Consider the following 24,493-nt stretch of genomic DNA (forward strand, 5'->3'; position numbering starts at 1 on the left):
GGACTTTGCTGGGTCCTGTGTTCAGCTGTGGTCACCCATGTTGAAGAAAGATCAAATCAGAGTGGGTAGATGCATAGAAGGGCTAGTAGGATGCTATAGGGAATGGAGTGCTATTTTAAGAGAGTAGACTAAAAGAGCTTCACTTATTTAACCTAGGAAAGAAGGGGATGTGATTTCTCTCCATAAATACATTGAGGGGAATATCAAGGAAGGAAAAGAGATGTTTAAACAAAAGGAAAACATTGGCACAAGAACAAAGGAGGCTAAACTGACCATGAGTCATGAAACAGATTTGCAATAGGAGCAGTCGAGGAAAGAACTTCATCATTTGAAGAGAGAGCCTGATAAAATTCTGAACGGGATTGTATGACAGGATGCATACTGGAGGGACTGGATGCAATGACCCAGGAGGTCCCTTCCAGTACTGTGTTCTTATGTTTGCCAGTATAATTGTGTCAACACTAGGGTTGTTTGCTGGTATAAAACTGTCACACAGAATCACAGCCCTAACTGCCATTCTTATGATGGCAAATGTTTCTAGCCTAGAGATGGCTTGAATCATCAATTAGCTAAGCTATGCACAATATTTCCTTCTTATTCAGTCCCCCCGTCTCTTTAATTATTTGCATTGGCCATTTTTCAAATTCCCCAACAGCGAAGGTTGAGGCCGGAACCTCTGCTGAAGTCAAAGAAGTCATGCCAAGTTCCACCAGAGATGGAACTGTCTCATTATTGGTAGTTATAGGTGCCTAACAAGTGTTAAAAGAAGACAGAGCTATTCAACAGAAGCCAACGGGGGACCACTGAGGTGTGATACAGAGAGATCAATTCTCATTATGATGTTCCAAAGGCACTTAAACATTTATCTGTGCAGTCCTACCACATCTATGATATCTCAGAGCCTCCATAATGTTTACACTCAGTTCTACAAATCTCTTTAGGCCTCTTGAGGACCTGTTCCCATTCACATTTCACTGTTAACTTCAAACTCTGATACTACAACCTGCTGCCTTTAGTATGAGCCAGCATTTGGCTGGGATGATTAGGGGTGAACTAGATGACCTCCTGAGGTCTCTTCTAACCCTAATCTTCTATGATTCTGTGATCTCTTTGTCACCCTGAGTATACTCACAGCATCCTGTGGGTGTTCTCCAGTCGGAGATGGACACCCCGTCTCTCCGGCAGGCATCAGCATAGCTTGCCAGTGCCTGGCACAGCATCTCTTTGAGGCCGTTGTTCATGCACAGATCGTACACACAGTTGTCCAGGTAGATTTTGGGGTCAATCATGGAGTGGCATCGGCTGAAGAGGCCACCCGCCTCTTTGGTGATCCAACCACAGAAGGGCTCAGCTTTGTACCTGCCAACCAGCTCTGGGGAGCAGCTCTTGCACTCCCCGTGGCAGTCGTCCCAGCAGAACCTGTCCCCGTCCTCCACCTTCCAGCTCCTCCCAAACTCCATGGGGCTGGCAGCCAGCGTCCCGGCCGGGGTGGCAAAGTCATCCCTGGCATCCCCATTGTAGTTGCCACATAGGCCGCACACACTCTCCCAGAAGCTGCTGGAGATCTTCACCACCAGGGAGCTGCCCCAGTTGTAGGAGACCCTCAGGGAGAAGTCAGTCTCAATGACCACAGAGCCCCCACTCTGACACACCCTCAGCTTCCCCTCGAGCACAGAGATGGGGAGGCGGGAGCGCTGGTCATTCACCTGGAAATTGAACCACAAGAAACTGTCATTGTTTTGGATGCATTACCCAGAGGAATCTGGCACAGTGAGGGACTGAGGCTGCTATGTGCCACTGATAAATAATAAATAATGATAAGTTGAGATTTGCAAGGTTAGCTAGGGGATTTAGCCACACAACTCCTACTAATTGCAGCGTAGTTATATACCCAAATCAGCCTTGGAAATCTCAGCCACAGATTTTTCTATACAAAGCCACCATTAGCTTGACATGCTCTGCTGAAGACAGAGGTAGAGAGTTACATGAGCAACTTGGGGTGGGGGGGAGGATTCCAGAGCTGGGATAGTAGAGCTATGTGTATGTGGGGACTGGACGGGGCAGCCTAGGGCTCGGATAGTTGTGGGGAGATGGTGGGTCTTGACTGATGGTCACCAGCAGATCTATAAAAGCAGCAAAGAATCCTGTGGCACCTTATAGACTAACAAACGTTTTGGAGCATGAGCTTTTGTGGGTGAATACCCACTTTGTCGGATACATGCATCCCTCTGATACTTAGCAGATCTACGTGTATGTGGGGAGCCCAGGGCTGGACTTGCAAGGGAACTGTCAGACTGAGAGGCACTGGCAGAGCTGGGTGTGAGGTGATCCCAGGTCAGGATTAAGGGGCATTGGCAGAGGTGAGGGGAAAGGGGGAAGCCCAGGGCTGGAATAGCAGGGGGCTGTGGGTTAGGATTAAGGGGCATTGGCAGAGGTGAGGTGAAAGGGGGGAGCCCAGGGCTGGAATAGCAGGAGGCTGTGGGTTAGGATTAAAGGTCACTGACAGAGTTGAAGGAAGAGGAGGAACCCAGGGCTGGAATAGCAAGCGAGCTGTTGTTCAAATCTGAAGTAAAACTCTGTCGTAAAACTTTCCAGCAACTGCCATACGTGACTACCCTTAAAACAAATCTACCCTTAAAACATAAGCAGAAAACAAAGTATCAGAATTTATTCACATTGCGCTCTTACCCTCACAAACCCAGTCTCATATCTGACCACTGAGACAGTGACATTATAGACTTCAACCGTCACATAACCAACATAGGAAACACGCGTGTTGCCCCTGTTGTCGTTCTTGGCCTTGACACTGAATGACGGGAGAGTTGAGTCTGAGCCACAGGCCTTGGCGATGGTGTAGGTGCAGGTGCCCATGAAGTCGAAATTCCGCCCATCGAAGGTGTGATAATGTGGGTCTCCCTGAGCCCAGCAGGTGGATTCTGACTCAGCCACACATTCCGGGCGGCCATCTACAATCTGACACGTCTCTTTCTTCCTGCATTGAACAGTGCTGCAGGACAGGGCTGGGTTACCTAGAAAGATTCAACCGGCCAGTTATACAAGAACTCACTTATGCCATGTAGTGGCAGGCATTGAAACAATCTGTTTGTTTGCTGTGCATTTTTCAGCCACTAGCAGTCTCAGTGCAGGATGAGGGGGCGGTAAACAAAGGTGACAAAGCTTGATTTCAAGCTGTGTGCAGTCTCTTTGTGTATATATGTTGCCATATCCCATTCTGTGGAGGATTGGGGGAGGGAGGGTGGCTTTTATTTACACCCAAAATTAACTTACTCTGTGCACAAACGCCTGATGAGCCATATCCACTGTGATCGTTCCCTCCAAAGCTCAGCAGACCAAAGGGAGAGGTTGGGTGCTGTATGGAAAGGGCACTAATCCCTGTGCCGAAGCTGTACTCTCCCCAAGAATACTCCGTGCCGGGGATCTGCCTCCACTGGACATTTCTTATGGCTCTCTGATCAGAGGTGATCCTGCCGGACTCTGAGCTCTTGACTACGATCACCACATGGTTCTCAAACTCCTTCACTCCGTCAATGTGGTAGGATTGGCAGTAGTTTGTGATGGGTGGGATGTTGATGAGGAACGGGTCATACGTGGATTTCCCATTTTTAGCACCAGTGAAGAAGAGAAGAACCTGGATGCCGGTTCTAGCAGAGATGTAAAGTGGGTGAGAGACTCGGACTTCAAATTCAACAACCTGCCCAGCCAATATGTTGCGGGAAGCTCGTGTGGGCCCTGACTGATAGTCAATGCGAGTGTTTTGGGAGGCGACGATGTACGCAATGTCATACTTGTTCTGGAAGGCCAGAGGAGGGATGATGTATGTGCTGCCCCAGCTGGAGACAGGCAGGAGCTGCTCGACAGCATGATCACAAGCGGTGTTTTTTTCAGCACAGCTGTGCCCAGTCAAGACGGCCACATGTTCCCGAGACTCAATCTTGGTGCCAGATAAATCCACAGAGCTTTGCAGTTGCAAGGCTTGGTAAGGAGCGAGGGTAACAGTGAGTTTACGCCCAGCACCATAGATCCACCGTTTGAACATCACAGCCCCTTTCAAATAAATATCAACTGTAGTGGGAGCCTGCCCTGCTACGACAGCAAACTCTTTGTAGCTTCCTAAATGGAAACCAGGTGGACTTACAATGTAATATACAGTACCCAACTTCTCAGTGGGATACACTACAGTGGTAGCAATGGAATTGGGCTTTGAGTTAACAGACAGGACAGAAATGTCTTTGTCAGCCTGAATCAGGATGGTGCTATCAAACATTTTGCTCCCAAACATCTCTACCGAGGCTGGGATCTGCACGGTCACCGTCTGTCCTTCTCCAACAGGCGTCACTCTTCGGAACATACCCTTGTTCACCGTCACAGTAACCGTAGTGGAGGCATGGTAACCAGTGATGAACAGCTTGCAATCTGCTCTGACGCTTTCGACATGGTTTTGCATGAAGACCGTAATGAATTCTTTCCCACGGAAACTTGCTCTGCAAAGACCTGAAAGTAACAGATTGTGGGTTAAGAAAGAGGATCAGAGACCTCACACCAAATCACAGCTGGGAAAAGAACCCAAGTGTCCCAACTTCCAGATTCATTGTTCTAACCAAGAGCTACTAGTCACCCACCCATGTAGGGAATAGAATGCTGGAGTCCTGACTCCTAGGCTGTCTTAGTTCAACCCAAAACCCCACTTTCCTTCTGGACCTAAAAATAGAAACCAGGAGTCTTGACTTCCAGACCCCACTGCTCTAACCGTTAGACTGGCATTGTCCTCCCGGAGAAGGGAGAACATGCAAAAGAAGACCTATCATGAAGAAACCAAATATGAGGAAGAATGACTTAATAACAGTAGGAAATAAGGTATGAGGAAGAAGCTTAAATGCGAAAAAGACCAGACATGAAGAAAGCAAATCAACCGTCGCAGAGATCTCTGAACTTGAAAAACAAGGACAACTTCATATGAATACAAAGAAAAAGACTACACACAAAGAAGTCCCACCAAACACAGGGACAAGGAAGACCAAAGGTGAGGAAGACGGAAAACAGAGAAGATGAGAACCAACATGAAGAACAGTAACTCCGCACTTAACGTTGTAGTTATGTTCCTGAAAAATGCAACTTTAAGTGAATCCATGTTAAACGAATCCAATTTTCCCATAAATTGCGGGGTTAGGTTCCAAGCAAATTTTTGAGGGACAGACAAAAGGCATTATATACTGTACAGTACTGTACTGTGGTGGGGAGGTGCCCCTATCTTACCCCTGGGGCTCAGGGCTGGGGGTGCAGGGTCTGGGAGGGAGTTAGGGTGCGGGAGGGCGCTCAGGGTAGAGTGCAGGGTCTGGGAGGGAGTTAGGGTGCGGGAGGGTGCTCAGGGTAGAGTGCAGGGTCTGGGAGGGAGTTAGGGTGCAGGAGGGTGCTCAGGGTGGGGTGCAGGGTCTGGGAGGGAGTTAGGGTGCGGGAGGGTGCTCAGGGTAGAGTGCAGGGTATGGGAGGGAGTTAGGGTGCGGGAGGGTGCTCAGGGTGGGGTGCAGGGTCTGGGAGGGAGTTAGGGTGCGGGAGGGTGCTCAGGGTGGGGTGCAGGGTCTGGCAGGGAGTTAGGGTATGGGAGGGCACTCAGGGTGGGATGCAGGGTCTGGGAGGGAGTTAGGGTGCGGGAGGGTGCTCAGGGTGGGGTGCAGGGTCTGGGAGGGAGTTAGGGTGCGGGAGGGTGCTCAGGGTGGGGTGCAGAGCCTGGGAGGGAGTTAGGGTGCGGGAGGGCGCTCAGGGTGGGGTGCAGGGCCTGGGAGGGAGTTAGGGTGTGGGAGGGCGCTCAGGGTGGGGTGAAGGGTCTGGAAGGGAGTTAGGGTGCGGGAGGGCGCTCAGGGTGGAGTGCAGGGGCTGGCAGGGAGTTAGAGTGCGGGAGGGTGCTCAGGGTGGGGTGCAGGGTCTGGGAGGGAGTTAGGGTGCGGGAGGGCGCTTAGGGTGGGGGTGCGGAAGAAGGTTCAGGACTGGGGCAGGCAGGAGGTGCAGAGCACTTACCTGGGGCAGCTCCTGTTTGGTGCAGGGGGTGTGCAGGTGGCTCTGCACAGCGCGGCACTATCCCCATGGCCATGATTCTGGGAGCTGTGATTCTGGGAGCTGCTTCCCCGCCCCTCGGCAGGCAGGGCCCCCTGAATGCAGGTGCTTTCGGGGCTGCAGGGCCCTGGGCTAAGGGATCCCTGGGGCCCTGGCCTGCAGCTCTAAAGCCCCTTTCGGAATGCGGCCCTGCGAGCACAGGCCAGAGGATTCAGGAGGAAGAAGGGCAGCCGCGCAGCCAGTGGCCACAGAGAAGCAGCTCTTTCCCTTTCAAAGCCGGCCAGAGAGAAGCCCCTGCTCCTCCTGAGTCCTCTTGTCCGTGCTCGCAGGGCCGCATTCTGAAAGGGGCTTTAGAGTGGCAGACCAGGGCCTCAGGGCCCCCTTAGCCCAGGGCCCTGCAGCCCCTAAAGCCTCTGCGTTCTGGATGGCCCTGCCTGCCGGTGGGGGAAAGGGGGCAGGGCTCGGAGGCAGCTTCCCAGCTTGCTCCCTCCCTCCCAAAAAATCCTAAATACCACCAAACAGCTGGGGGAAGTGCTAGGTGGGAGGGAGGAAGGGAGGAGGCGGAAAAGAGGAACTTGTGCAATGCTCCCTTGTAAAGTCAGCCAAAAACACATTATAAGGGAGCGTTAGACAACTTTAAATGAGTATGTTCCCTAATGGAGCAACAACGTAACTTTGAAACAACGTTAAGCGAGAGGACGGTAACTGAGGAGTTACTGAAACTTGAAAAGGACGGAGAGGAATGACTGAGCACAAGTGAGAGAAAAGATTGAACAAAAAGAAGCCAGAACAAGATGAAGAGTGAGCATAAAGAAATCCAGATGTGAAGAAGATCGAGCATGAAGAGGCCAGAACAAGAAGAATGAGCATGAAGAAATCCAAACTTAAAGAATAATGCTGAGTATGAAGAAGACAAAAGAAGAATGAGCATGAAGACATGCAGACTTGAAGATTGGCCATGAAGACAATTGAACACGAAGAATGAGCATGAAGAAATACAAATTTGTAGAATATTCAGTACAAAGAACAAGAGAGAAAAAGACTGAGTATGAAGACAGAACAAGATGAAGAATGAGTATGAAAAAATCCAGACTTGAAGATTGAGAAAGAACAAAAAAGCATTAAGAATTCCAAACAAAGAAGAAAGTCTAATTAAAATAGAATGAATGAAGAAGACCAAACAGAGAGATAACTGAGCACAAAGAAAGCTAAAAAAAATAAGATGAAAAAAATCAAAGAAAAAAATGAAAAACCAACAGGTTGTTTTCAGTTTCTGTTTAAATTTTTCAAAATCCAAAATTTTCAAGGGGGGAAAAATCCATCAGTTTCACAAAAGTTATTTTAAAAAAAGCCATTTAAAATGAGAATTCTTTCCATTTAAAAAACCTGAAACCAGCTTGACTGTTAAACCTTCTGAAGACACCTGTACAGCTTTGACTGCTACTCAGGGGCAGTATAGTATAGTGGCTAAAGCTGACACTTGGTCCCATAAGACATGGGTTCTGTTCACACGTCTGACACTGGTTTTCTGGGTGACTGTAGGCAAAGCATTTCCCCTTTTGTCATAAACAGATAGTTAAGGGTTAATAGAACAGGAGTACTTCATGTCTCTTTTGACTGCAAAGGGTTAACAAGTTCAGTGAGCCTGGCTGTCACCTGACCAGAGGACTAATCAGGGGACAGGATACTTTCAAATCTTGAGGGAGGGAAGTTTTTGTGTGTGCTGTTAATTTTTGGTTGTTGTTCTCTCTGGGTTCTGAGAGTGACCAGATGTGCAACCAGGTTTCTCTCCAATCTCTCTGATACAGGCTCTTATGTGCTCAGAATAGTAAGTACTAGGTAGATAAAGCGAGTGAGGCTTATGTTTGTTTTCTTTATTTGCAAATGTGTATCTGGCTGGAAGGAGTTCAAATTTGTATTTTGCTGAAAGGATTTTAATTTGTACTTGTATACTTAGGCTGGGAGGGTATTCCCAGTGCCTATAGCTGAAAGACCCTGTAACATATTCCATCTTAAATTTATAAAGATAATTTTTACTGTTTTTTCTTTCTTTAATTAAAAGCTTTTCTTGTTTAAGAACCTGATTGTTTTTTTTATTCTAGTGAGACCCCAGGGGACTGGGTCTGGATCCACCAGGGAATTGCTGGGGAGAAAGGAGAGAAGGGGGAGAGAAAGGTTAAATTTCTCTCTGTGTTAGGATTACTTTCTCTCTCAGGGAGAGTCTGGGAGGGGGAAAGAGAAGGAAGGGGGAAGGTGAATTTTCCTCTCTGTTTTAAGATTCAAGGAGTTTGAATCACAGTGATCTTCCAGGGTAACCCAGGGAGGGGAAGTCTGGGAGAGGCAACGGTGAGGGAAAGGGTTTACTTTCCTTGTGTTAAGATCCAGAGGGTCTGGGTCTCAGGGGTCCCTGGGTAAGGTTTTTGGGGGGACCGGAGTGTAACAGGCACTGGAATTCCTGGTTGGTGGCAGCGCTACAGGTTCTAAGCTGGTAATTGAGCTTAGAGGAATTCATGCTGGTACCCCATCTTTTGGACGCTAAGGTTCAGAGACTGTGTGGAGTGTGTTCTCCAAATTGAGAAGATTATAAGGATTTTGTTGGTTTCCATTGTAAGTAACTGTTGCACGCTGTAAGTAATAGGAATTGTCTGGCACAAAGACAATGGTAAGAGATATAAACCAGGATATAACTGTGGTATATTAACAGAGATTGCTTGAAAGGAGAGGATCCCAACTGATCGAAGGGGACAATTATGAAATACCATCATTGAAATGAATCAAACTCCAATTTTGATCTCTTTTTTTACAAAGTTTTAGAATAAATTAATTTACATTTCAAAACAAAAAGTCATTTTGAAATGAAAGAAAGATTTTTTGTTGTGAAATTGTTGAAACAGGATGTGGGGTGGCAGATGTGGGGCTAGCGGAGGGGTATGGCATTTGGTAATGGGCATTTTGATGGGTCAGGGATACCCTGTGAGCTCAGCAAAGTCTGGTGGCACTTTACACAGATCTGAGCACTTTGCTTTCAGTCAGGGTCTTTAGCAAGAGATTCTGCAGTATAAAGATAAGGCCTTTCTCTGCAGCCATAATGTAAGGCCTAAAGCCTACGGCTTTCATCTGCAGCCAGATTAAAAGAGCAGCCAAGCAGCATCCATTAGCTAAGGAGCAGGAAGTCACCTCCTCACATTCCATCTAAATTACATTAAAGAAATGTAGTATCAGGCTGTTAAGAAGGAGGCCCCATCCTAATGGCACCCACTGTCACCAGGTAAAAAACAGATCTTAAGATGGCTAAAGAAAAGTTAGTTTGATAGTGTCACAACCCAGTGGCCCCCTCCCTCGGGGTCCCCTGGGGAGGCAGATCAGCATTGTATGTTGCTAACACTGTTGCAAGCATTGCAAGGCATTTTGGGAAGGGTTAAAGGTATGAATGCAGAACAAAAAGTTTCTTTACAGGTGACAAAAAGCCGGAGGGGGAGGAAAGGAGAAAAGAACAGGGTTAACTTGATGTTCCAACTACACCCAAAGATAAGGCACTGACTCCAGTCCAAGGCCATTGCACACTCTCTGCTACCTGCCAAGAAGGAAGGGGGGGAGTCCACTCCCCACCCCCACCCTCTGACCAGCCGGAAGAAATGAGAGTGGCTGAACAAATTGCAGGGGCCGCAAAAAAAGTAAAACAACAAGGGAAAAATAACCATCTCACAGCTGCCGGTGTGTTTTGGCTGAAAAGGCCACAGAAAGCCAGTTTGGACTGGTACAAAGAGCACCAGGAACAGAGGACCCTGAACAAAAACACCCCCAAAAGAACCCAGGACTTAAAAACCCTCCTGAGAGCCAAAGCAAGTCGGACATCATAGTGGACCCCAAACAACCTGGGCCAAGGACAAGAACTCCCATCCACCCTTCCCCTCACCCCTTTCTTCTTATGTTACACCCAGTCTTGGCAGCCTTGGGTAGTGCAAGTGTGCCAAGTGAAAGTGGGTTAGGGCTTGCGGCACTAACGCTTTCTTCCTTCCTCTGAGTGACGTGTGGAACACACACACACCAGCATTCTCCGGTGTTATTTTATTAATAATGCTTTAAAACTTAGACACTTGGTATGTTTCGTCATCTCCTCCCCCGAGAATTGCGAAGCGGGGGAGCCCTGCGAAGCGCACCAACTGTTTTGCCCTTGGTATTTCATGTTGGCTCTGACACTATTGATTTTACATGTTAAAAATTGTATAATTAAAGGTAAGCCCCACCCTCAGTTGTACATGACTGAGAACCAGAGGGGGGGTTAGCATTCCTCTCTCCACCCTGGTCAGCGAGGGTAGGGTGCAGGTGGGTCTACCCCTAGTTGTAGCATTGGAAGGAGAACTTAGAAATTCTCGCATACACCCTCAGTTGTAGTGTAACTAAGTATAAAAAAAGAATGTAAAGTTTCTCGCTCTGCCCAGGATGGGTTTTAAATTTGGTGTATGGACCATGGTGGTAGAGAAGACCGAGTAATACGAAGGAAACCTTAGTGGGGGGGGGGGTGAGCATTGTACGCTCTGGTGCCGTTTGGTGTGGGCAGTGTAAAATCTCAAGTAATTAAAAGACCTTCAAAGACACACACCCCTTCTTACATTACACCCAGGCTTGGCCAGCCTCGGGTAATGTGGGTATGAGTATAAAAATGGGTTAGGGATTGGGGCACTAACACTTTCTTCCTTCCTCTGAGTGATGTGGGGAACACACACACCCAGCATTCTCCACTGTTATTTTACTAGTAAAGCTTTAAAACTTAGACACTTGGTATGTTTTGTCATCTCCTCCCCCAACAAGCCTGTGGCCTCAGCCTGATCACCTAACACCTCAGCCAGATTGGTAACAGAAATCTGTCACGATAGCATCCTGTCTGTCAAGAAATCACTTATCAATAGCTGTGGCTGTGAAATCTTTATTTCTTTATTGTTTTGTCATTATGGTCCCCACTTCCCTATTGTTTATCTGTATGGTCTCTGTCTGGTTTTTTAATTGTTTCTGTCTGTTACATAATTGATTTTGCTAGGTGTAAATTAATTAAGGTGGTGGGATAGGATTGATTAGAGAATTTTGTTACGCTATGTTAGGAGTGTTTAGTACAATTTTAGTATCATGTTTGGTTAAGGTACAGCTAAAAAGGACTCAAGTTTCACTATATAAACTGGGGTCCAAAAGGAAGTTATTTGGGAACCAACTCCAGGACACAACCCCAAAGATCAGAGCTGCCAGACCGCAACACTCTGCCACTGACACCGGGCAGAAACTCGAGTCCCCCAGATGGACCTGATTCTGACAGGCCTTGAAGAAAAGTTCATCTGTCTTATTGGGAGTTGTGTGTAGTGTGTACGTTCTGGTTTTGGTGATTGTTAATAAATAGAGGTTGTGTAGGATATTACTGTGTGAGGCTCTTTCACTGGTTAAAGACCCCATAAACCTGCTAAAAATTAAGCCCTGAGTCCAAAGAGAAAGGGTGTTTGCTCTGAGTTCACAAAGAAAGGGTGTTTGCTCTGAGCCCATGGAGGAGTAGAGTCCAGAGCCCATGGAGAGGTAAAGTTAGGTGTTTTTTGCCTGGAGCCCTAGGAACTGGGAAAGGGTGGGGGGTGCCTAAATTAAGAGAGTTACGTCTTCAGCCCTAGGAACTGGGTAAAAGCGGGTGCCCTTGAGTGTGTGAGTAACAACAGGAGGGACCAAAACCTCCTAAGTCACGATACATCTATGAGAGCCAGTCGCATTGTTAGTGTCTTTCAAAACCGAAAAAACAGTCCAAAACACACACTATCATCTTAATTTAAAAAAAAAAACCATGATTTGGGGGCTCATGAGCAGGGGGTTGGACTAGCTGACCTCCTGAGGTCCCATCCAATCCTAATCTTCTATGATCCTAACCCTCTCTTTGTTAAACTAAATAAATTGAGCTCCGTGAGTCTATCACTAGGAAAGAAGCTTTCCAATCCTTTAATCATTCTTGTGGGTCTTCTCTGAACCTTCTCCAGCTGGTCAACATCCTTCTTGAATTGTGGACTCTAGACCTGGACATGGCAGCAGTCATACCAGAGCCAAATGCAGAGGTAATATAACCTCCCTACTCCTATTGGATAGTATCCTGTTTAAAGTATGTGACTACATGGATATAATGAAGAGACTTGAATCAGATCACTCTAGAGTTGCTGGGACCAACACCCTGTTCTGTTGCAGCCTACTATGACATTCTGCCAACTAGACCATACCATATGGCAGGCCCTGCAGCTGCACTAGCTCATTAGTCCGGACTCCCTAATAAGTCAGCAAGGCTGCCAGATGGCCCACCCTGCCTGACTGGCTGAGGAAGCTAGCAGCCCCCTGGCTGCTCAGTGCACATGCCCGTGGACTCTCTGCCTCGCTGTGCTTGTCTCTTTCCAAGCCCTACTCCTGCTTTGCTCTTCCATGGCTCCAGCCCAGATCCTGCTCTGCACCCAGTCTTGATGCAGTTCTGTCTCAGCCTCACTCCTGCCTTTCCTGGTAATCTGGTTCCGATCTTCAGTTCTTATTCCTGAATCTGACTTTGTCTCAACCCTTGGCTCTGACATTTGGGTTCTGACTGCAGTTCTGATCTTTCGCTCTGATTCTGTCTTGACCCTTGGTTCTAGCATGCAGACTCTGTCTCTGGTTCTGACATTGGTCCTGATTCTATGTCTTGACTCTTGGTTCTGGCATTGGGATTCTGACCTCGGTTTTGACCTTCAGCCCTGGTTCTGGCTCCCTCGACCACTGGTTCTCACACTCAGACTCGGACTACTAGGCCTGACTGCCTATGATCTGGTCTTCTGACACCACACCACCTGACCTTCATTCTATTGGCATATTGTCTGACCACTAAGTGACAGTAAAGCTGAAGTACAAGATTGTAAATTTTTGTTCTGTGTACAGTGTAAGGGATATATAGACCAGATATGCCTGGAATGATTAATAACTAATGATTCCTTCTGGCCCTCAACCATTAGAAAACCTCTTCACCTCTGTTATCCCAAAATAGGATCCATCTATGAAGACAGTAAGAAAATGCTTCACATCATGTGAGACACTTTGTCTAAGAACCCACGGATCAGCCAAGGTTGAGCATTCCCCTCCCCAGCTATAGAAATTAAATTTGGCGGAGGGATAGCTCCGTGGTTTGAGTACTGGCCTGCTAATTGGCCAGGATAGTGAATTCAATCCTTGAGGGGGCCACTTAGGGATCTGGGGCAAAAATTGGTACTTGGTCCTGCGAGTGAAGGCAGAGGGCTGGACTCGATGACTTTTCGGGGTCCCTTCCAGTTCTATGAGCTAGGATAGGTCTATCTCCATATATTAAAATGGCTGAATTAGAATATTGTTAATCACCTAGGCAAGAATCTCTTAGAATTTGCATAAGTATAAACCTCTGTCTCCCTCCCAACCTAGCTAAAAAACTCTAAGTTATTAAAGAAGAGTCAGACCCTGATTTCCTGCGCAAAGTGGCCCATTGCACATTGAGTGAATCAAGAAGAGGTGGGTGGAGAAGCTGCAAGTTAAACAAACTAGAAATGTGGCTTAAGGCTGAAAGGTCCAATTGAGTGAACTGTTACCCCAAGAAATCCAAGCCACGTGTTTTCACCCCAAATTATAACCTATACATTGTTTTCTTCTAAACCAAATATATTGTGAATAATCTGTTTTTCACCCTAAATTAGAATCTGCACGTTTGTTTGCTTTGCGAATCAGATCTGCATCCTGCTATATGTGGAACACACGTCTCATGTTCTGTTGTAAGTCCTAATCCCCAGTATAATCAAAGACTGTGTGGACTGTGTTCTCCAAATTGAGAAGATTATAAGGATTTTGTTGGTTTCCATTGTAAGTAACTGTTGCACGCTGGAAGTAATAGGAATTGTATGGCACAAAGACAATGGTAAGAGATATAAACCAGGGTATAACTGTGGTATTTTAACAGAGATTGCTTGAAAGGAGAGGATCCCAACTGATTGAAGGGGACAATTATGAAATACCATCATTGAAATGAATCAAACTTAAAAAGCCTCCAATCAGAAAAGGATTGAAGACATTTGCTGTTCACTATTGCCATTTATGGGATACCAATGGAAGCCAGAGGGAAAGAGCTGCACCCACATGGCACCTGTCCAATAGGACTTAGAGGGTGGCCTCCTCCAATGAGCCCTGAAACAAAGTTCTATAAACTGGGGTCACCAGGTGTTCAGGAGGGTGAGTTACTGAACCCAACACAAGAAGCTCCAGAATTTTAAGTGCGACGTACGCCTGGACCAGCTATGTGGAAAGGACACTCCCCCATCCCAGGGCTAAGAGGATAACAAGTAGCAATGAGATTTCATTTCATAGATTGTATTTCCCCTTCTAGTCTTTAATATAAATAACTGTAGGTTATCTCAGGGCTGCCCCGGGGGGGGAAGTGGGGGAGCAAGTGGGGCAATATCCCCAAGGCCCTGGGCCCCACAGGGGCCCCTACATGAATATAGTATTCTATAGTATTGCGACTTTTTTGATGGAAGGGGCCCCTGAAATTGCTTTGCCCCAGGCCCCCTGAATCCTCTGGGTGGCCCTGGATTATCTTGCTGAGTCTGCACTCTCTCATGAGACCTCAGTAACCGTATTTTAGATTTTTAACTTCTTTATAAGTCCAAGCAAATTGCCCCAAGAGAGAATTGCTTTAAGAAATTGCTTTTAATATTCTAAACTTGTCCTTTTTGCACCAATGTAGGCAAAGAGAAGTGATCACACTCTTCAAAGTGCTTTGGAGACAAGGGAGCCCTGGGCAGTGTGATAAATGTGTTAGGCACTAAAGAATTGAGAACTGTTGATCATAAGTAAATGGAATCAGAAATCTTGGTCATTTGCATTGTTCTTTGCTATAACTGCTGAGCCTCAACTCCAGATAATTGCCTGCAAGACTGTATTGTGTGTGTAATATGTACAATTGGTTGTGTCTACGTTGGAGTAGTGAATGATTATATCAATGTGGCTCTGGGTGTATTAATAAACAGTTGGTTAAAAATAATCAACTAATTAGGGAAATACGGTCCTGATTTGAGAAATCAGGATTTGAGGAACTCTGTTCAAGTTAAAAGTTGACCTGAAAAGAACCCAGCATTAAACTAGTAATCTAATGCTCCCTAGATCAGTGTTTTTCAAACAGTGGGTCTGCGGTGCACCCCAGCTGCATCACTCCCCAGGAGCTGCCGGAGGTAAGGCCATGCCCCAGCCCAGAGCCCTGATCCCCTCCTGCACCCCAACCCCCAGCCTCAGCACAGAGCCCCCTCCCACATCCTGAACCCCTCATTCCAGGCCCCACCCCACAGCCCTCACCCCAACCCTCTGCCCCAGCCCAGAGCCCTTCCCACACCCAAACTCCTCATCCCCAGCTCTGTTGGGTCGCAGGCATCAACAATTTTCTTCGACTAGGTTCCCAGAAAAAAAGTTTGAAAACTACCGCCCTAGACTCAATAGAAAGGGTTTATCCTATTGGATCCTGTTATAGATTGGCAAACCTAGTTTGTTCGATATCAGCTTTAAAATCTAACTGGCACTCTGGCAAATTCATCAGTTCAACCCCTTTCACACCTACAATGGCCATGGCTCTATCCACCCCTCTTGTATTATTAATATTTATCATTTTGCTACTGATGTAAAACCCACAGACATATCTCCACTGGCACAATGATCAACACTCCCCATAACACACATTTCAAGATCCATGGATTCTACACATGCCTGTTTCAACATGTGGGGTACCCCATCCGGTGCACTAAATGCCCCAGTAACAACTCTGTGGGTGAAACCAGACAATCACTACATTCTTGAATGAAATCGTACAGGAAAATGGTCAAAGACAAAAACAACTTTACCTGTGGGTGAACCCTTTTCACAAAGCGATCACTCTGTATGTGACCTATCAGTCCTCATCCTGAAAGGAAACCTGCACAGTGCATTCAAAAGACCAGCCTGCAAGCTTAAATTCATAACCCTGCTAGACACTAAAAATCATGGCCTAAACAGAGACACTGGATTTCAACAATCTGTAACCCACTTTAACCCAGTGGTTCTCAAACTTTTGTACTGGCGACCCCTCTCAGGGTATGGCAACACTTGAAACTTCAAAGCGCTATGTGATTAAGCGAGTGGGCGGGCAGTGGCGGGGTGGGGGGCAGGTGAGCTGGCGGTGGGGGAGGGGGTCTGAGGAGGCGAGCTGTGAGTCGGTGGCTGACCTGTTCTACTGATCTGGTCTGGCTCCCATCCCCTCTCCAAGGGGTGCAGCTGTCTGGAGGTGCTGCCTTCCACGCCTTCCTCAGTCACACCTCATTCATTCAGCAGGGGGGAAGATCTTATTCTACTTCTAGCAAAAAGACATTTTTCTTTTACCTTAATTATACCACCTTCGGGGCCCACTATAACATATTACCAAGGTTAAATACCGCTGTTTTGGCGGGGCAGCACTGGGGAAGGAAGGTTTGTTTCCACGGGATGGGTGGTGCTGGGGGAGGGGGTGGGCAGCACTGGGGGGGGAGTTTTTCAGGGGGGCTGGGTGGTGCTGGGGGGGTGTTGTGTTTTGGGGGGGGGCTTGGTGGTGCTGGGGAGCATCGGTGGGGCCGGGGGGGTTCAGCCCTCAGCTGTTTTCTTTGGAGTAATATGGCCCTCGTCGCTTTACGAGTTGTGCAGGCCTGATCTATGAGGCTGGGAGCACCTTTCCGAGATCTGAAGAAGAGCTCTGTGTGGCTCAAAAGCTTGTGTCTCTCCCACCAGCAGAATTTGGTCCAATAAAAGATATTATCTCCCCTACCTTATCTGGCTAATGTCCTGGGACCAATAAGGCTACAACAGCCCTCCCTTACATCTGTTCAGTTATCAGTTAACCCCATCTCCCACTGATGTCAACATGCCAAATGGCTGAGTGCTCAATGCCCCTGATTTCAGCTCATGCTTTAGCTACAAGGAGCCCAAACCCAGAGGCTCCTTGAGTTCAATAGGAATGTGTCCAAATCAGATCGTTGAGTGGGTCAAGAGACAGAAGTTACTGCTGTGCTGAAAGCAGAGTCTATTGTTAGGCTGGGAAGGGTTATCTTTTATTGGTAAATGTCCTTGTCACCATACACGCAACACTGCCAAAACCAGTCATTCCTACGTGACTAATCAAAATGCTGCTTGAGAACTTTACTAGCGTTTGATTGCACTCTATTTACTTCGTATATTTTGACGTGTGAAGTAGACAATTGGAGTTTTAACCATTATACAGCTTTCACACTTTGAATCTGAACCTCTACTGTCATTCATAATTAGTGTCTGAGCCCCCATGCAATGTTAGACATTCCCCATGATTTCCTGCAACTGTGAAAATAAAAGTGAAAAAAATGCTTAAAAATCAATATTAATATTACCTCCCTACCATGCTGACCACAACTGTTTCCTTTTTCTCCCCTGTCTGTCTGATCCCCTCTGTTCTCTTATACTCAGGCTGTCAGCTCTTTGGGGTGGGGACCATCTCTTTGCTCTGTTGTTTGTACAGCATCTGGTGCTGTGGAGTCATGGTCTAGGACTGGGGAACCACGGTGCTACCGTAACACCTCATAAAGATCAATAATAATTTATCAGGAGTTGGGACAAAATTTTCAAATCTGCATACCTAAAGTTAGACCCCTAAATAGAACTGGTCCAAACTTAGAAATTTCATTCCATGGGTAATTCTGAGATTTCAAGATTTCCTTTTGTCTCAAATCAGACAGAAACACTGATTTTTTTCCCCTGAAAATGAAATTTCATCTTGAGTCAACTGAAACATTTTGATAAAACTGAAATGTTTCATTTTGATTTTGAATGCTTTTATTTTGTGAAAAAGTATAATAGACAATAAAATACATTTTGCAGTGAAAAACTGTTTTGAAATGAAAAATGAGAAACATTTCATTCTGAAAACATGCACCTGTTCCATTTTGACATCATCGAAATCACAGAGTCACAGACTTTAAGGCCAGAAGGGGGTACCAAATTACTTAGCTGGCCTCCTGAACGTCACAGGACACCAAAACTATTAAGAAGCCTCACACCAAACCCAACAACCAGAATGAGACCAAAGAATAGTGTGGAAGAAAAAGGTCCAGGCAGAGATCGTTGAATCACAGAAGTCAACGAACGGCTATGCAGGTAGTGGAGAGAAGTCTTTGGATTCTTTGACCATGGGATGGTGTTCCAAGACAGAGGAGTGCTAGGCAGAGATGGGCTCCACCTAATGAAGAGAGAGAAGCGCATCTTCGCAAGCAGGCTGGCTAACCTAGGGAGAAGGGCTTTAAACTAGGTTCACCGGGGGAAGGAGACCAAAGCCCTGAGGTAGGTGGAGAAAATGGGATACCAGGAGGAAGCATGAGAAGGAGAGTGCAAAAGGGGAGGACTCCTGCCTCATACTGAGAAAGCAGGACTATTAGCAAGTTATCTTAAATGCCTATTGTGACAGACCCAAACCAGCGGAGTACAGGAGTCTGGTAGAGGACAAATATACTGGTCACTGGATGAGTAGTTTTCTGTTCCCTGAGTGACCAGAGCAGGGGCTGCACTAGAGTAATCAGGAACCTGCTGGAACCAATTAAGGCAGACAGGCTGATTAGAACACCTGCAGCCAATCAAGGCAGGCTAATCAGGGCACCTGGGTTGAAACAGGAGCTCACTCCAGTCGGGCTAGCAGCAGGGGAGGGAGCCAGAGGAGAGGACGTGCGTGTGAGGAGCTGGGAGCAAGAGGCACAAGGAGCTGAGAGAGAGGGTGTGCTGCTGGAGGGCTATGGCGTACAAGTGTTATCAGACACCAGGAGAAAGGTCCTGTGGAGAGGATAAAGAAGGTGTTTGGAGGAGGCCATGGGGAAGTAGCCCAGGGAGTTGTAGCTGTCATCCAGCTGTTACAGGAGGCACTCTAAACAGCTGCAATCCAAAGGGCCCTGAGCTGGAACCCGGAGTAGAGGGCGGGCCCAGGTTCCCCCCAAACCTCCCAACTCCTGATCAGACACAGGAGGAGTTAACTCAACTGTGGGGAAGATCACTGAGGTGAGCAAATCTGCCAATAAGCGCAGGACCCACCAAGGTATAGGAGGAACTTTGTCACACTATACACAAATGCAAGAAGCCTGGGGAACAAGCAGGGAGAACTGGAAGTCCTGGCACAGTCAAGGAATTATGATGTAATTGGAATAACAGAGACTTGGTGGGATAACTCACCTGACTGGAGTACTATCATGGATGGATATAAACTGTTCAGAAAGGACAGGCAGGGCAGAAAAGGTGGGGGAGTTGCATTTTATGTAAGAGAGCAGTATGACTGCTCAGAGTATGAAACTGCAGAAAAAGCTGAGAGTCTATGGATTAAGTTTAGAAGTGTGCGCGATTTTGACTTCCTCAGGGAAGTGATGGGCAGGATCCACTGAGAGAATAACATGAGGGGGAGAGAAGTCCAGGAGAGCTGGCTGTATTTTAGAGAATCCTTATTAAGGTTTCAGGAACAAACCATCCCGATGTGTAGAACAAATAGTAAATATGGCAGGCAACCAGCTTGGCTTAACAGTGAAATCCTTGCTGATCTTAGACACAAAAAAGAAGCTTACAAGAAGTAGATGCTTGGACAAACGACCAGGAAGGAGTATAAAAATATTGCTCAGGCACACAGGAGTGAAATCAGGAAGGTCAAATCACACTTGGAGTTGCAGCTAGCAAGGGATGTTAAGAGTAACAAGAAGGGTACTTTAGCAACAAGATGGTCAAGGAAAGAGTGGGCCCCTTACTGAATGAGGGAGGCAACCTAGTGACAGAGGATGTGGAAAAAGCTAATGTACTCAATGATTTTTTTGCCTGTCTTCACGAACAAGGTCAGCTCCTAGACTACTGCACTGGGCAGCACAGCATGGGGAGGAGGTGACCAGCCCTCTGTGGAGAAAGAAGTGGTTCGGGACTATTCAGAAAAGCTGGACTAGCACAAGTCCATGGGGCCGGATGCACTGCATCCAAGGGTGCTAAAGGAGTTGGTGAATGTGATTGCAGAGTCATTGGCCATTATCTTTGAAAACTCATGGGGATCGGGGGAGGTCTTGGATGACTGGAAGAAGGCTAATGTAGAGCCCATCTTTTAAAAAGGGAAGGAGGATCCAGGGAACTACAGGCCAGTCAGCCTCATCTCAGTCCCTGGAAAAATCATGGAGCAGGTCCTCAAGAAATCAATTCTGAAGCACTTAGAGGAGAGGAAAGTGATCAGGAACAGTCAGCATGGATTCAGCAAGGGCAAGTCGTGCCTAACTAACCTAATTGCCTTCTGTGAGGAGATAACTGGCTTTGTGGATGAGGGGAAAGCAGTGGACGTGTTATTCCTTGACTTTAGCAAAGCTTTTGATACGGTCTCCCACGGTATTCTTGCCAGCAAGTTAAAGAAGTATGGGCTGGATGAATGGACTATAAGGTGGATAGAAAGCTGGGTAGATTGTCGGGCTCAACAGGTAGTGATCAATGACTCCATGTCTAGTTGGCAGCAGGTATCAAGCGGAGTGCCACAAGGGTCGGTCCTGGGGCCAGTTTTGTTCAATAGCTTCATTAATAATCTGAAGGATGACATGGACTGCACCCTCAGCAAGTTTGCAGATGACACAAGTTTGCAGATGACTGATACAGAGGGACCTAGACAAATTAGAGGACTGGGCCAAAAGAAACCTGATGAGGTTCAACAAGGACAAGTGCAGAGTCCTGTACTTAGGATGGAAAATCCCATGCACTGCTACAGACTAGGGACTGAGTGGCTAGGCAGCAGTTCTGCAGAAAAGGATCTAGGGGTTATAGTGGACGAGAAGCTGGATATGAGTCCACAGTGTGCCCTTGTTGCCAAGAAGGCTAACAGCATTTTGGGCTGTATAAGTAGGAGCATTGCCAGCAGATGGAGGGACGTGATCATTCCCCTCTATTCAACATTGGTGAGGCCTCATCTGGAGTACTGTGTCCAGTTTTGAGCCTCACACTACAAGAAGGATGTGGAAAAATTGGAAAGAGACTAATGGAGGGCAACAAAAATGATTAGGGGGCTAGAGCACATGACTTATGAGGAGAGGCTGAGAGAACTGGGATTGTTTAGTCTGCAGAAGAGAAGAATGGTTTTTAAGGCCCGGCTTGACAAAGTCCTAGCTGGGAACATTTAGTTGGGGATTGGTCCTGCTTAAAGCAGGGGGTTGGACTAGATGACCTCCTGAGGTCACTTCCAACCCTGATATTCTATGATTCTATTGCAACCCACAGGAGAATAAACTATTATCTGCCACAGGCAGAGGAGAGGAGGGACTGAGGATCACCAGGCCCAAGGCTCCTGCAATGGCAGGGAAATTATTAAATTAATATATGCAGGTAATCCCGGCAAGTGACCTGCACACACACACTGCAGAGGAAGGTGAAAACCCTTCAATGTTCCTGCCAAACTGACGTGGGGAGGGGAAAATTCCCTCTCACAGTGCCTGTGGCCATGGGAGGTGGCTGAATCACGGGCTCAGGGAGGCTAGCCCCTGGCCCAGCTCACCCCTTCCACCTGAGGCCTGGCCCCTGCCAAAGCCCAGAGGCCTGTGCTCCTCCGCGGCTGCCAGGCCCACACCTCAGCCCTGGGCTGCCCAAGCACCTCCAGCCCTGGAGCACAGAGTGATGCATGGCCTCCTGCTCCAGTCCCAGAGCACACACCACCCCCACAGCGCCAGGCAGACCCAGCCATCCCAAGTCTCAGCTGCCTTAGCTCCAGCCCCAGCTCAGCAGGCTTCCCGGAAGAGGAGGTGCCCAGGTTGAAACTCTGAACATGAGCCTCGGGAACACAAAACATGAATGAAAACTGAGCCCCTTCCCCCCATCATCATGAACAACCCTGGTGCAGAATCCCACTCATAAATCTCTGCAGCTCTCTCTGAAAACTCACAGCTTCATTTCAATTTTTTCTGAAACAATTATATTGAAATTGACACATTCCTGCAGAAAATTCCACAAAGCTGCATTTTCTGACAGAAAATGTTCAATGGGGAAATTACTGAGTAGCTTTATTCTTAGTTCCATATTTAGGCATTTAGGGCGGAAAGTTCAACGGCGTCTAAGTGATTAAGGAGCGCCAGTCCCCCAGGCTTAACCAGTGTAAGTATCCCACCCCAGATGCATAACTTCAGACACCCAGGGTTCAAAACTTTGCTGTGGTATTTTGATCCTTACCGCACAGAAGCACCAGCCAGGCGCAGAGCAGCAGCGTCCTCTTCTTTGCCATTGCTGGAAAACGAGGGGAAATGTGTCAGATTAATGCAGAAAGAAGGCAGGGCTATCAGTGTCTGAGGACACTAGTGGGGATCAGCTGCCAAATTTACCACCTCTTTCACCTGAGAAATGGGGACAGAATGGCCTACCTGGGAGGCAGGTATATATTCTCTCTATGGGGAAAGTGAGGCACAGAGAGTTGAAGTGACATGAACAAAGTTGCAGAGTTAGTGATACAACTGGGGATAGAACCCAGGACTCCTGACTCCCTGTCCTCTCCTGCCCTCACCACTAGACCCCACTCCCCTCCCAAAACTGGGGATAGAACCAAGAGTCCTCACTCCTAACCATTCCTGCTCTAAACCCCACACCGCTCCTGAGTAAATGCAAGAGAAAAATTGGAAACAAAGAAACATTAGATGTATTGCGTCCAAAATCCAGCTCTCACACAAAGCAAAGAACCACATATGACAGGTAATCATCCATTTATCTATCTGAGAGAAACAAGTTGGGTGAGGTAATATCTTTTATTAGAAGAACTTCTGTGGGTGAAAGAGTCAAGCTTCCCAGCTACACAACCTGAAGAAGGGCTCTGTGTAGGACTTGTCCCTTCCGCCAACAGGTGTTGGTCAAATAAAAGACCCACCTTGTCTCTCTAATATCCTGGGACCAACATGCCTACAACAACCCTGTAAACAATATCTATCTAATCTATCTATCTATCTATCCCCATACAAATTGTCTATCTATCCATCCCTGTTTGCATCTCTGTCTAACTAGTTAGCTATCCCACCCCATCTATCCAGCTATAGCATTTTTAATGTTCCTATCGCTCTGTGATCTAAGCAGTTTTGCCTCAGTAGGGAAAGGACAAGATTGTGCTCACCTGCCCCATGCACCTGGCTAGCCCAGTGCCTGAGCATACTGGTGCTATATAGCCGGGAACGCCTTGGGGAAGTAGCCAATGTTCCACAGTGACACCCATGGGTGGGGTGGGGGCAAGCAGTAAGTGTCAGATTTAATCACAACTTCCTGAATGAGAAACTTGTTCATACATTATACAAGCCTATAATGCTGATCTATATTTACCTATCTATCCCCATACACACCCATATCATTGTACTGGAAAGAATAACAGCTACCTCGCTGTGTGCCATAGGCTCTTCACTGCTACATCTAATGGTGATTCTCTAACATGATTTAAGGTATTAGGAACATGAACAAGAGAAGTAAATGGTGCAGCCATCTGAAGACCTCAAGGAGGCACCTGCATCCTTGGCTGCGTTGTTCAACGCTGTTGAATGCATGTGATGTTGTGCTACAAATTCCTGCCATTTGATCATGTTAGACCTTTCTCTGCTAGGCTGAAGAGGCCATTACTAAATATTTGCTTCCCTTGTAGATACTCATAGACTGTAATCAAGTCACCCCTTAACCCTGTCTTTGTTAAGCTAAATAGAGTGATCTCCTTGGGTCCGTCACTATAAGGCAAGGTTTCTAATCCTTTAACCCTTCTCATGGCTCTTCTCTGAACTCTCTCCAATCAACGTCCTTCTGGAATTGTGGGCACCAGATCTGGACACAGGCATGCAGCAGCAGTCACACTGGTGCCAAATACAGAGGTAAAATAACCTCTCTGCTCCTATTCGAGATTGCCCAGTTTTGCATCGCAGGATCACAATAAGTGATTTATTCTGTAATTCTTATTTCCTGTAACCTAAACCATGTGGTTCTTTCCTCAAGGAGAAGGTGGGCGGAGTGAGAACTAGATCTATTGCTGTATCTCAATATACCCCATCTATCTAGCTATAGAATCATAGAATACCAGGGTTGGAAGAGACCTCAGGAGGTATCTAGTCCAACCCCCTGATCAAAGCAGGACCAACACCGACTAAATCATCCCAGCCAGGGCTTTATCAAGCCGGGCCTTAAAAACCTCTAAGGATGGAGATTCCACCACCTCCCTAGGTAACCCATTTCAGTGCTTCACCACTCTCCTAGGGAAAAAGTTTTTCCTAATATCCAACCTAAACCTCCCCCACTGCAACTTGAGACCATTACTCCTTGTTCTGTCATTTGCCACCACTGAGAACAGCCGAGCTCCATCCTCTATGGAACCTCCCTTCAGGTATTTGAAAGCTGCTATCAAATCCCA

General features: G+C 47.0%; 1 protein-coding gene across 1 annotated transcript in view; it reads right to left on the minus strand.

The window, feature by feature from the left end:
- LOC115640392 (IgGFc-binding protein-like) overlaps nucleotides 1–23,681 on the minus strand; it is a 49,946-nt gene extending 26,265 nt beyond the window's left edge. Inside the window, exons 1-5 of the mRNA XM_030543134.1 lie at nucleotides 23,606–23,681; nucleotides 22,300–22,353; nucleotides 3,289–4,512; nucleotides 2,689–3,029; nucleotides 1,133–1,706 (exon numbers count right to left, since the gene is read on the minus strand). Of these exons, the coding sequence (XP_030398994.1) occupies nucleotides 1,133–1,706; nucleotides 2,689–3,029; nucleotides 3,289–4,512; nucleotides 22,300–22,353; nucleotides 23,606–23,681 (2,269 nt within the window). The remainder of the gene's footprint in view (nucleotides 1–1,132; nucleotides 1,707–2,688; nucleotides 3,030–3,288; nucleotides 4,513–22,299; nucleotides 22,354–23,605) is intronic.
- Nucleotides 23,682–24,493: the final 812 nt, after the last annotated feature.

This window comes from Gopherus evgoodei, unplaced genomic scaffold (genome assembly GCF_007399415.2).
Source record: "Gopherus evgoodei ecotype Sinaloan lineage unplaced genomic scaffold, rGopEvg1_v1.p scaffold_31_arrow_ctg1, whole genome shotgun sequence".
Taxonomy (NCBI): Eukaryota; Metazoa; Chordata; order Testudines; family Testudinidae; genus Gopherus; species Gopherus evgoodei.